This window comes from Cynocephalus volans, chromosome 16, assembly GCF_027409185.1.
Source record: "Cynocephalus volans isolate mCynVol1 chromosome 16, mCynVol1.pri, whole genome shotgun sequence".
In the NCBI taxonomy this organism is placed as follows: domain Eukaryota; kingdom Metazoa; phylum Chordata; class Mammalia; order Dermoptera; family Cynocephalidae; genus Cynocephalus; species Cynocephalus volans.
In genome coordinates this window covers 68,982,154-68,996,008 of record NC_084475.1, presented here as the reverse complement: position 1 = coordinate 68,996,008, position 13,855 = coordinate 68,982,154, and the positions used below count along the sequence as shown (strand labels likewise).

Sequence of the window (13,855 nt, the reverse complement as noted above, 5' to 3'; positions counted from 1 at the left end):
GTCAAAATATGAGGAACGGAGAAAGTTTGCATTCTAGGTTAAAAAAAAAAGCATTTACAAAGAGCATGGAGACATGAACAGCATGATGTGTTCAGGGAATTGTGACAAATTCAATATGGCTGGGGCTAGGGAGGTAAAAGAGGGAAATTAATCTAGTAAAACAGATTAGGGAGGGCCGAGCCCGTGGCGCACTCGGTGGAGTGCTGCGCTGGGAGCGCGGCAACGCTCCCGCCGCGGGTTCGGATCCTACATGGGAATGACCAGTGCACTCACTGGCTGAGTGCCGGTCACGAAAAAGACAAAAAAAAAAAAAAAAAAAAAAAAAAAACAGATTAGGGAGACTGTGAAAGGTCTTGCATACTGTTGTACTCTAAGAATGGAAAGCCATCTGAGATTACTGAGTAGAGGAATAACAGAATTAAATGCAGTTTTTAGAAAGATAATCCTATTTTAATGTGTAGGATTGGTTGGAGAGTAGGGGCAGAAAGACTAGAGAATGTTGAAATAATTTAAGCAAAACACAACTAGGTAGAGATTTCTAAAAGACAGCTCGAAATACAGATCTGGAGTTTGGAGAATTCAGTCTGGGAATACAGCTTTAGAAATAAGCAAAGCAGTAAATAATAGATAGATAGATAGATAGATAGATAGATAGATAGATAGATAGATAGATAGATAGATAGATAGAGATGATAGAGAGAGAGAGAGAGAGAGAGAGAATGAACGATGGTAGAAGCGGTATTAAAATGCCAACATTTCAGGGCTTAGGTCAAGGAAACAAACCAGGGGAGTACTGATGCCAAACCTAAAGTGGGAGTTTCAAGAAGGGAAAAGTCAGAAAAATGAGAATTGGAATTAGCAATTTAGAAGGGTTTGTGGAGAGGTGGAGTTGGATGTGAGAAAACAGTGGGTGGAAGGGAAACTGAAAGTATGTAGCCAGATCATGTACACTTTAGCGCTCAATGTGGTCCGATGATGACTAGCAAGCAGTTATAAGCAGGGGTTTGTTAAAAATATATATTCTCAACTCCATCCCAGACCTACTGAATCAGAATGTGCATTTTAACAAACCACCAGGAAAGGTAGGCAAACTTTAAAAGAATGGACGTCGCCCACCGCATTTATTTGCTAAATCTGATGACAGAGGGCAAGGATATTGGATTACCTTGAAACGAAAGCAAGCGATTACTAGTTCCCAATTTGGCCTCAAGCTCTATCATTTTAGTTTAAAAAAAAAACGTTCAGCTTGTAAAAAAATCTCTGGAGACTGAGGAAAACGGGGCAAAGATGACCTAACAGAAAACATCAAACAACCTCACTCAACCATTCGGCTGAGTGGAGCCAGATTTAAAATAACCAGAATCCGCGCGCCGACCGCTCACGTCCTGCTGACGCGCTGCATTGTGGGATTTGTAGTCCTTGCCCGCTGCCCCAATTACCACAAACGGCTGGAGCGGAACTCGGAAAGGACCCGGGTTTGCAAAGAAGGACCCGCGGCTCGGGCGCTCGGGTAGAAGGGCCGGGAGTCGTTATCTCTTCCTCGGCTGGCGGTCCAGAGCGCAGAAGGGAAGGGAACCTCAGCTCCGCGTCGGCCTTGGTAGTCGGGCGCACACGCTCTGCGTCATGGCGGGCGGAGGCCGATGATGAATTCCGGCGTGTCTGTCAGGGTTGCTGTGTCACCCGGCCCGCTGGGCGCGCCCCTTCCCCGCCGCCCTTCCGTACCGGCTCTCGGGCTCTTCCGGTCTCCGGCCGCCCCTCACCTGTAGGCCCTTCTCCCGCAGCGGTCCGGCGCACGCCCAGTCTCCACTGGGGACTGATCTAGTGCGGTGCCCGGGCCTTGGGCGCCCGACCGACACCGGCCATGGCGAGCGGTTCCGCCAGGTACCGGCTGAGCTGCTCGCTCCCGGGCCACGAGCTGGACGTGCGGGGCCTGGTGTGCTGCCTCTATCCGCCGGGGGCCTTTGTGTCCGTGTCCCGAGACCGCACCACCCGCCTCTGGGCCCCAGACAGGTAAGCGTTGCTTGTCGGGCTGTTCCTCGGCTGTGTTGCAACCATTCCGGTCGGTGGGAAGAGAGTGACCATTCCCTGTCTAGCTTTCCCTTTCCCTCGCTTCCCGGCCTTCCCTCTGCTCCCCGCTTTCTCTCAATTCTCAGAGTACTGGCACTTTGGGACGCAGTGTAAGAAACCAGTGAGATTTGAGTGGACAGAGCATCGGAATTTGGGACCAGAGAACTGCCTTCTCCTAACTTGACCAGGAACGAGTGGGTGACCTTGCATGAACCTCTTCACTTTTTGGGGCTTCAGTTTTTGAACGATGATCTCCCAAGTTTCTTTTAGACTTCAATATTTACCGATGCCAGATGCACCCTCTAAGTGAGGTAATGTGAAAGCATGTGGCACGTCCTTTTTTCCTTAGAAGCTGCTCTGTAGTCTTCCCTGAAATTTTATTCTTGACCACCTTAGTTCTCAAATACTTCATTGCAGAAAGTTGCATTGACTTGTTGTCCAGGTTAGAGTTGTAGTTTGGGGTCTGTGATGGTCTTGGGGGGAGGGGATGAAACCCCTCAAATGTTTTATTGCTGTGTGGGGATGTGCTATTTTCTTGGGAGGAGAGAGCCCATTACCTTCAAAAGATTTATTTTTTGAAGTTCTCAAACCCACAAAAAGATTAAGAACCAGAAGGTTAAGCTCCAGTCCTGATCAAGTTCAAGGGCTCAGCCCTGATTTGGCTGGTTGTAGGAGGAAATTTAAGACCCAGAGGACAGATTTCAGTTCAGAAGAAGAAAAATTGAGGTTAATTACTTTGCTATTTAGTAAGTCTCCCCTCACTAGAGATTTCAGAGTTTGGGTGACCATTGATAAATACAGTTGATAACTATTGAGTACCTTCTATTTGTTTGGGATCCGGGAGAGAAATAAGCAGACAGACAAGATCCCTGTGTTCATGGAGCTTTATTACTGTCTGCTGGGGAAGATGGATCAAAACCAAATAAATAAATAATTTAAAATTGGCATATGTCCTAAGATGAAAACAAGCAGATATAGAATTAGGTGGAGACAGGTGTTAAAAAAGGAAGACTCTCTGAGGAGGTGTTTTGTTTTGCTTTGCTTTTAAAGCTGACATCGGAAGCATGAGATGGATGGAGGTGGTCTTGGGAGGGAGGAATAGGGAGGGTTGAATTGGAAGAGCACCCTACGGAGCAGGAGGAGCAAACACAAATTCTGTGTGTGGCAAGAGGGAATGAGCTGTGAGGTGACGGCAGGCCTAAGAGGCTGGCAGAAGCCATGTCATGGTGTTTGTGGGTGGAATCCTTCAAATAGTTTCAAGCAGAAAGCAGCACGATCTGATTTACCTGATGAGAAGTTCCTGCTAGCTGCTGGTGAATGATCAGAAAGGGAAAAGTGTGGAAGTAGATCTGTTTGGAAGCTTTCGCAGTAGTTTAGTGAACAAGTGATGGTAGCCTAGTCTAGGGACATTATAGAACAAATTCTGTATTGTGTTGAATGAGATGACTTCTAACAGTCTCTACTAACTCTAAGATTCTGTGATATCCCAAACCATTTAGTACACCGATATGTTATCTTTTATGTATTTGAGTAATTACTGATTAAGCTTGCACCTTTAAAGCTGAGTCCAGTAGAAGCATATGCCCAATAGGATATAAATATTGCAGTACGGAGTATCTAAAGGATGCCTGTTTTAATATTTGAACCCTGTTCATTAAACTTTTTACATGTTTTGTAGGACTGTATTAGGTTGACAAGAGTTTAAATCACTGAAGTGGTTGCATTTACCAGGAACTTGAGGAACTTTAGGCAGAAATGATCCTCTATTTGAAAACTGGTTCTTTTCATTTAACTCATGTTGTTTTTTGTCTTTCAAAATTTATTCACATATTTATTCAACTTACAGTGATCAAGTGACATATTAACACCTTTTATTTCATGGTATATTAATAAAGTTAATGAAGTGTCCTAACATGTTTGGAGCCAAGTAGTAAATGAAATTTGCTTTCCCATGTATGTTATTGATATGATTGTGGATCAGGGTAGTAAGTGTAAGGATGGACTGGAAATGTTGGGGGAATTTAGTTCTAGGAGGCAGAAATAATTCTATTCTAGGATGGGCTAAACCAGCTGCCTAGTCTTTCACGAAAGCCGGTTAAGAACTCACAAAGTCTCTGGCCCTTTTGAAGACCTCTCAGAATGGAGACATTTTTTGGTTGTATGAGTACATTGAACTGAGCCAATGAAGATCAAACTGCTTCAGACTTCTATAAGCTAGCTTCAAACTAAATTTCTTTTCTTCAAACTGGATTTCTTTTAAAAAAAAATTTTTTTATTGAATCATTATTGATTAAACATTTTTGGGGTTCAACATTGACGTATGTTGATCAAATCAATATTACTAGCAAATATATTGTTACAAATCGTACTTGTTTTTTATGTCCCTTGTCCAATTTCTCTCCATCCCTCTCTCCCTCCCCTCTCCCCCTTCTAATTACCCTAGATTTCTTCTCTCCTACTGAAAGAGTAATGGTTACTCTGTTGATTTGTTGCCTAGACAATCTGTCCAACGCTGAGAGGTGTGTTCACGTCCCCCAATATTATCGTAGAGCAGATGCTTTTTCTGTCACTCTGGAATGGGCTTTGTGGAGAGAGACATCCTCTTCTTTTCTTTGGTCCCTGCTGGTGACTCTCCTTGTGTCAATGCACTCCAGTGGCTGGTGGATCATCTGTGTGGTGGTTGTGGTGTCTAGCCACTTTCGTGGCAGCTGTGGATATTGTGGTGGCTGTGGTGGGCCACCCACATGGAAGTGATGTTTATGGCATGTTCCTTGGTGATGGCGGTGTGCCTGGTTGTGGGGGGGGTTTGGTCCTTGGCCCCATGCCTCAGTCCCCTGGGTGGGCCCCAGGTGTTGGCGGTGTGCCTGGGCCGGAAATAATTTTTGATCCTTTGCTTACTTCTCAAATGGGGGAACTTCCTGTGGGAACCAGTAATTGAACTGTGTAGTTTAGCTAAATTGCTGCTTTGCTGCTGATTCCCTAGGGAAGGCTTTTTGTGCAGCTCAGGTTTTAATGGTTGACCTTATAGGTACTTCCGGTTCTACTGAGAGCGGGTGCACTGGGGTTGTGTAGAATGTCTGATCTGGGCCTGAGTCTTTTCATCAAACTGCACTCCATGCAATTCTATATTCCTGACCAGTCTCCTCTGAGTGGTCCTTTGCTGATTGGGGTGCTGGTCAGCTGTCCTTGCTGTGCCCCAGCGTTCCTCTGGTGGGCCCATCTCCCCCACCGCCTGTGCTGTAAGTACTTCCCATGGGACAGGCTGTGCAACGGTACCTTGTGATGACTCACCAGCCTCTGAGTGGCTCCTTTTTTTCAGTTGTTGTGGCTCCTTGGTCCTATATGGGTCCACGGGAACCCTACTAGTGGTCTTGCTGGCCTGGGGGTCGCCAAGGCCCTCTTCTCCCCTGGTGCCTCCAAGCAACTTCATCCGAAGGGCACAGCTCCGACTGTTGCCAGCTCCTGCTCCATGCACTTAGCAGCTCCAGCCTCAAAGCAGCTGTGGCACGAAATGGTCAGAGCTGTTTTTTCTTGTTTTTTTATTTCTCTTATCGCAGCTTCTTCTGCCTTCATGCACTCTGTAGGTCTCTCCTCTTCTTCTCCTGAATTCTAGCGGCCCCAGCTTGGCCGTTGTTGCTTTTTTATAGTTGTAAATTGGTTGATTTGTGGGAGAGAGTGACGCTGGGGACTGTCTATTCTGCCATCTTGACTGTAAGCCCCTTAAATTGGATTTCTTAAGTCTGTCATTGACTTCTGGGTTGGGAGAGATGAGGTAAGCCTTCAAAAGCGTTACCATTATGTTGCTTTGCCTTTTGAAAACTATCCATATTTGAAGACATAACTTCAGATTTAAGATCATGTGATAAATCTTCCTTAACCATGCCAAGGTTGAAGGGACTTCTCCCTCATGTAAACACTCAGCACTTTGGGTCTCTAGTCAAATAGGTTTGTGGGGTTTGTTAAGAAGTCAAAGCAATTCCCTTCCCCCTGCACCCCTGTTTCCCTGTCTCAAAGGCACATTTTTTCATCTGAGTACTTATTTTTATATTTGAGTTCTATGTCTGTATATAAAATGCTGTGTTGTAATTTTTTTTTATTTTAAAAATTTCTATTTTAGGCATTATCTATTAGTTCTGCCATGTAGTAAGAGAATTTATCTCTTTCTGCCTTCAACCCACCCCCATCACACATGCATCCTTTCTCTGCTCTGATTCTTATAATGTAGCTTAACTTAATTTAGACTCAGTATTTTGTTAATGTGTAATTCTATCTACACCTGAGTTGTGGAATTAACTATGATAACCTTTTCTCGACTATTTTATGATCTCCCGGTAGCTAATAATTGTTTTGCTTTTGGTTTTTGCTTAATTTTATCTGTATTTTCACTAATTCAGCTTCAAATTATTTGTTAGTTGTCTAAATCCTCTCTTAAGACATTTAGACACATTGGGTATTTTACAGTTTACTCTTGACAATGAAAACTTGGTGACCTGGTCTATCTGCCCCTGGTGTACAACTAATAGATCTCCTCATCACCCTCATCTCCGCAGTTCCCTTTTTGGACCTCTCATATTGGATTTCTGTTATCAATATCCTTTAACCTTCTCTTTCTTGGTTTTCTTCATTGTTGCCTTATTGGAGCACATCCTCCAGGAGCTTCCTGAAATACAGTGCATCGATAATAAACGTATTAGGACCTTGCAAGTCTGAAGATGATTTTATTCTGTCTTGCTATTGCAATGATAATTTGAATCATTGTAGCATTCAAATTTCAAAATAATTTTTCTTCAGAATTTTGAAGCCATTGCTCCATTGTATTCTATCATCTAGAGTTACTGTTGAGAAGTCTAAAGCCATTCTGATTTTTTGCCTATTATTATTAGTTTTCTTTCTGGAAGACAGTCTATTTTCATCCATTGTTCTGGGCCATTAGTGAGCCCTTTTAATATGAAAACTCATGTTCATAAGGTCTGGAAATTTTCTTTAAATGTTTGGTTTCTTCCTCTCCATTTTTTTCTGGAACTGTTTTTATTCAGATAATAAACTTGTTTTCTAAATTTTTTTTTCCCTATTAAAAAAAATCTCTCTTTCTTTCTCTCTGGCTATACTTTCTAGGAGATTGCCTTGATTTTTGTGAAATTATGTCCTCGTTTCATGGTTGCAGTATCTTCTCTTATATCTCTGAGGATGTTGATGATTTTCTGTTTCCTCCAAATTGGCTTTTTCTCCTCCTTATTTGTTTTGGTCACTATTTCATGCTGGAGGCTTTCCTCAGATGTATGGTAATCCTTATCCTATAAAAGCTCCTGGGAATCTCTGTGCTCCTGGGTGTTACTTGTTGGCGGTGAGCTTTCCTGTTTTGTTTTGGTTTTTTTATCTGGCGGGGCCAGTTCTTTGGGCTTATCTGCCTAGAGGATGATGGCCTGGCCCTCCAGGATTTTATTTTTGGTGGTCTTGAGTTCCAGTATGAATGTACATATTCCTCACACTCCAAAACTCAACTATCTTTGTGTTCCTCCATTCAAAGACTTTCACCTATTCTGAAGAAAAAGCCTCAGACTTTTGCTGGGGGCAAGAGGGGGCAGTTTGGCTGGTGTGTCTACCTGCCCCCCCCTTTTCTTAATACCTTAATTGATACCTTAACCATTTTTTCATCAATTCAAGAAATATTTAATGCTTACCATATAAAATATTGTGCTAGGGACTTGGGGAATATGGAGAAGAACCAGGTATGGATTCTTCCATTAAGAACTTTTTTTTTTTTTTTTTTTTTTTTTGGTCTTTTTGTGACCGGTAAGGGGATCGCAACCCTTGGTGTGTTGTCGCCCGCACCGCGCTCAGCCAGTGAGCTCACAGGCCATTCCTATATAGGATCCGAACCTGCGGTGGGAGCGCTGCTGCGCTCCCAGCGCTGCACTCTCCCGAGTGCGCCACAGGGCGGCCCTTCCATTAAGAACTTTGAAACCACTGGGGAAGATGCACACAAACATCTATGCTGGAAAGAGCTAAGGTACATACATAGATTTAGTGGTTTACATATTTTTAAACATGTCCTATTTTTAAATGTTTTCTGGGCTTATTGATAAAATGGTTTCAAAAGCACATTTAAAAATCCCCCCAAAACTCACTACAATGAAGTGGGCAAGTTAAAATTAGCTACTACCGGATATCTTTCTTTGAAGACTTTTTCGTATGATTCAGCTTCAGACTTTGACTAATTTTCCTTATTCTAGTTCCTTCCTCTTTGTTCCTATTTCTAGAGGTAAATAGAGTTGCTAATTGTTTCTCTTCCCCTCCCAATTTTTTTTTTTTTCTTTTTTTTTTTTTGGTCTTTTTTGTGACCGGTAAGGGGATCGCAACCCTTGGCTCAGGGTCGTCCGCACCGCGCTCAGCCAGTGAGTGCACCCAGCCAGTGAGTGCACCGGCCATCCCCATATAGGATCCGAACCCGAGGCCAGAGCGCTGCTGCGCTCCCAGTGCGGCACTCTCCCGAGTGAGCCACAGGGTCGGCCCCCCCTCCCAATTTTTTATTGTGGTAAAATACACATAACACAAAATTCACCATCTTAACTATTTTTAAATGTACAGTTCAGTGATATTAAATATGTTTATAATGTTGTGGAACCATCACCACCATCCACCTTCCTAACTCTTTTTATCTTGTAAAACTGAAACTCTATACTCAGTAAAGCAATAACTCCCCATTTTTCCCTCCCCCTATAGCCTCTGGCAACCATCATTCTACTTTCCATCTATGATTTTGACTACTCTAAGTACCTCATATAAGTGGGCACATACAATATTTACCATTTAGAAAACTGGCTTATTTCACTTAGCTTAATATCCTGAAACTTCATCCATGTTGTAGCATATGTCAGAATTTTTTTCTTTTCTAAGGATGAATAAAATTCCATTGTTTGTATATACTTTTTTTTTTTTATCCATTCATGCATTGATAGACACTTGAGTTGCTTTTACATTTTAGCTGTTGTGAATAATGCTGATGTGAACATGATTGTACAAATATCTCTTTGAGATCCTGCTTTTATGTCTAAAGGGAATATACCCAGAAGTGTTATTGCTGGATCATATGTTAATTTCTATTTTTGATTTTTTGAGGAATCACCATACTGTTTTCCACAGTGGGTATCTGTCATTCTTGGGTAAAGTATTCTGTATATGTCTCTGTTCAGTTGGTTGGATTATCGTGTTAAGTCCTCTATTTCCATACTTTTTTTATTCTATCTGTTATTGAGAGTGGGGTATTGAAGTTTTCATTGTAGAAGTGTACTTATTCCTTCAACTCTGTCAGTTTTTGCTTCATATATTTTGATAGTCTGTTATTAGTTGCGTAAATGTTTGTAATTGTTCTATCTTCTTGCTGTGTTGAATCTTTTATTAATATATAATATCCTCTTTTGTTTCTTATCTTTTTTTGATTTAAAGTCTATTTTGTCTGATATACGTATATCTACTCCTGCTCTCTTTGATTACTACTTTCATAGAATATCTTTTTCATTCTTCTACTTTCATTGTATTTGTGGCTTTGGATCTAAGGTGAGTCTCTTGTAGACAGCACATAGTTGGATCATGTTTTTAAATCCATTTTTTCAATCTCTGTCTTTTGATTGGAGAGTTTAATCCATTTACATTTAAAGTAATTACTGGTACCATTTGGTATTTGTTTTTTATATGCCTTATTGCTTTTTTCTTCCACTCTCATTTCCTGCATTAGCGTTTTCTTTTGTGTTCAGTTGATTTTTTGTAGTGAAATATTTAAATTCCTTTCTCATTAACTTTCATATATATTATATAGCTTTTTTTTGTAGTAACTGTAGGGATTATATTTAACATGCTAAATTTATAACACTCTAATTTAAATTTATACCAGTTTAACTTCAATAACATACAAAAATTGCTTCCTACAGCTACATTCTCACTGCTTTTAGTTGTTTTTACAAAATTACATCTTCATCCATTGTGTGCCCCAAACATAAACCAATAATTATTTTAAACCCATAATCTCTTAAATTATGTAGAGAACAAAATGTGGAGTTATAAACCAAAGTTACAATAATATAAGCCTTTACACTGTTTTTTAAAAATGTATTAGTCTCTTAAATCATACAGAAGACAAAAGGTAGGTTTACAAACTACTGTTACAGTATTACTAGATGTATTTACCAATATTAAGATCTTTATTTCTTCATATGTCTTCATCTTCAAATTACTATCTAGTGTTTTTTCATTTCACCCTGCAAGACTTCCTTAAGAATTTTTTGCAGTACAGGTCTGGTGGTAACAAACTCCCTCAGCTTTTGTTATTTGAGAAGGTCTTAATTTTCCTGTCACTTTTGAAGGATGGTTCTGCAGGGTATTGGATTCTTGGCTGACTTTTTTTTTTTTTTTTTTTTTTGGGTGGCTGGCTGGTACAAATTTTTTTTTTAAGATGACTTTTTTTTTTCTTTTAGCATTTTGAATATATCAGCCTATTGCCTTCTGGCCTCCAAAGTTGTTGATCAAAAACCTGTTAATTATCTTATTTAAGGATTTCTTGTACTTGTTGAATTGCTTCCTTCTCACTGCTTTTAAGATTTTCTCTTTGTCTCTGTCTTTTTTAAAGTTTGATTATAGTGTGTCTTGGTGTGGGTCTCTGAGTTTATCTTCCTGGAGTTTGTTGAGCTTCTTTGGATGTTTATATTCATGTCTTTCATCAAATTTGGGATGTTTTTAGCTATTGTTTCCTCAAATATTCTCTTCTCCTTTCTTTCTGTTTACTCTCTTCTGGGATTGCCACGATGTGTATGTTGGTTTGCTTCATTATGTCCCACAAATCCCTTAGGCTCTGTTCACTTTTCTTTAACTTTTTTTCTTTGTGTTTCTCAGACTTTATAATTTTCATTGTCCTATTTTAAAGTTTGCTGATTCTTTCTTCTGCCTGCTCAAATCTGCCTTTGAATCCATCTAGTGAATTTTTCATTTCAGTTAATGTACTTTTCAGATCCAGAATTTCTTTTTGGTTTCTGTTTACGTTTTCTGTCTCCTTATTGATCTTTCCATTTTGTTGGTACATTGTTTTCTTGACTTTTTCCACATTTTTTTTTAGTTCTTTGAGCATCTGTAAGACTTTAAGTCTTTGTCCACTAGATTTGCCATCAGATCATTTTCAGGGATATTTCTGTTGATTTAATTATTTATTTTTGAACAGGCCATACTTTTCTGTCCATTTGTATGCCTTGTGATTTATTTTGTTTTTGAAAACGACATTGAAACTAATAATATGGTAACTAGAATTCAGATTCTGTCTGTTCCTGGGGTTTTCTAATTCTTGTTATGCTTTTTAAAAAAATTTTTTTGTTTTTTTGATTGTTTTTGGGTGTCTCTGTGCCAAGATTAGCCTGAGGTATATATTTAGGGTCTTCTTAGGTCTTTTCTGAGCCTACTCTTTTCCCTGGGAATGCACATTCACTTTGTAATTTTACCCCTATGTACAGTTGCTTTTGAATGTCTTAGTCTTTTTTGTCTGGCTCCCAAAAGAAGAAAAAGAGAAAAATGGAAGGGAGTAAAATGGGTAGTGGCTCTTTAAATTCCCTGAAAGTCACTTCATGGGGAGAGGTGCAACAACAATGAGGGGAGGTGCAACAGGAATGGCTACCTGCCTCTTTGCACTTCTGTGATCAGAGCAAATATCAGTGATAAGAGAACGGATCGCTGGTATTTGGAGGACAGGATCCTTTTTGCCTACCCTAGCTTCTGCAGCTGCTTGTAAGCTGCTCAAGCTGCATGTGCATGGTTGCCATCATGGGGCTTGGGATGGGGCTAAAGAATATGTATCTGCTACTGTGCAAAGAGCTGAAATTGATCAAAATTACAAGTCCAAGCCTTCCCCTGGAAGTTGCAAGCCTTCAGTTGACTCCAGAGTTCCAAAATAGTTACATCCCACAGATTCTGCTAGTGCAGTTTAGGTGGGGAGACAGATTCTTGGTGCTTTCTACTCTCCTATCTTATCAGAAACCTCTCCAATTCTTAAGCCTTATGGGGATTCATTGGCAAATCAGTTCTCCACTTGCCCTGCTGCCTGTTTAGAACTCATTTTTCTTAGGTCTCCTAAGGCCTTTACTACTTTTCAGTATTCAAAGTTGTGTTTCTGTTCTTGTTTTTCTTTCTCCCTTGCCTTGTAGATTTATACCTTTATTTTAAAAGATGAATATATATTTAGTGGGGTTTGGGAAGAGAATGAAAATAGATGAGTGTGTTTGGTCTTTATCTGGGAGTCCTATGTCTTTATGTGCACTTATTTTATCTCTTTTAATTATACTGTAAACTTCTTGATTTAGCTTGAGTTAGGGATATAATTCTTTACATCCCTCTAAGAAACTAACTTAGTGCTTTCCACATAGTATATGATAATCTGTTGTTTGACTTGTAAGGCAGTGATGCTAAGTGATTGATGTATATAACAAGTTGGTAATCATTGTAATCCCAAGGCAATTATTAATTTACTGTGTGCCTAGAGAAGACATTTATATATCCCTGTATTAATTCTGTTCTTGCATATTGAGAATTATTGATAGTCTAGCTATTTAGATACTCATGCTGTAATAAGTTAATACATTATAGTGTGAAAATGTCCTCACTACGAGGTACTTCAAAAAGTTAGTGGAAAAATAGAATTGAAAGATAATACAAATCTTCCCATGAACTTTTGAAGTACCCTCATATGTTTAAGGTTTATTGATAGTAGAGTCCATTATCTAATTTGCATGTATATTTTACTTCACCAGGGATTTCTTAGGGTAACAACCACTGAGGAGTAGAAATGAAGATGGAGAATGAGAAAAAGCCAATCATGATATTTGTTTCCCTCCCTTTCCTTCCCTGTTCTTTCTGTTAATTAATATACTCTTATCAATGAAATACTTAATCATACTTTTCCTAATCTGATGTAATCCTCTATAGTAACTCATGTAAATTAGCTATTTAATGTTTAATTTAAAATAATGGATTCTTAAAATAGTATACGCTCTAAAGTTTAGCCTCGATAATAAATGAAAATATGTACTTTGACAGTTTAAGCCCTAGACTAAGTCAGGGGACAAATATATATCTATTAATTAGCTTGTCTTTCTAGTCCTAACAGAGGCTTTACAGAAATGCACTGTATGAGTGGCCACTCCAATTTTGTATCTTGTGTGTGCATCATACCCTCAAGTGACATATACCCTCATGGACTAATTGCTACTGGAGGAAATGACCACAATATTTGCATTTTCTCACTGGACAGTCCAGCGCCACTTTATATTCTAAAAGGTCACAAAAATACTGGTGAGTATAATACTTTGGTATCTTTCTGTTTTAAGAAGTTTCATCCCTTTGAAAGTAAAATTCATGTATACTCTCAAGTTTTTATTATATCTCGTTTTACCTATTGTTGTGGCTTGATAGTGGAAGCCTTTTTGGATCATCTTAGTTCTGTAAATTCTTTGTTAAAATTTATTGTCATCAGTTAAGGTTGACGTGCTTATATATGTAAAAAGTAAAGTGTTCGGTTATGAAAGGAAGAGGCTGTATAATTCTAATATACTTCATGATTTTGGTTTTCAACTATTTTGTTCAACAAACTCATTTACCCAGGAAAAGTAAGGGCATTTCTTTATCTTTTGGCTGTCAGTCTGTATTTATGCAGCAAATTGAAGACCTAGAAGGTATGTGTTTAGATTTCCGGTATCATTTAGAAACATTAAAAAAAAATTTTTTTAATGGACACATATTGATTGTACATATTTAT

At 39.5% G+C, this 13,855-nt stretch overlaps 1 protein-coding gene across 2 annotated transcripts in view; it reads left to right on the top strand.

Annotated features, from left to right (window-relative positions):
• Positions 1 to 1,613: 1,613 nt before the first annotated feature.
• The window catches only part of PLAA (phospholipase A2 activating protein), a 37,677-nt gene continuing 25,435 nt past the window's right edge, over positions 1,614 to 13,855 (top strand). The window contains exons 1-3 of one of the 2 annotated variants that reach the window (XM_063080540.1): positions 1,933 to 2,010; positions 2,154 to 2,378; positions 13,199 to 13,392. In XM_063080540.1, coding sequence (XP_062936610.1) covers positions 13,221 to 13,392 — 172 coding nt within the window. In that variant the 5' untranslated portion in view covers positions 1,933 to 2,010; positions 2,154 to 2,378; positions 13,199 to 13,220. Of the gene's footprint in view, positions 2,011 to 2,153; positions 2,379 to 13,198; positions 13,393 to 13,855 lie in introns of both variants that reach the window. The other variant, XM_063080539.1, reaches the window with a different exon arrangement.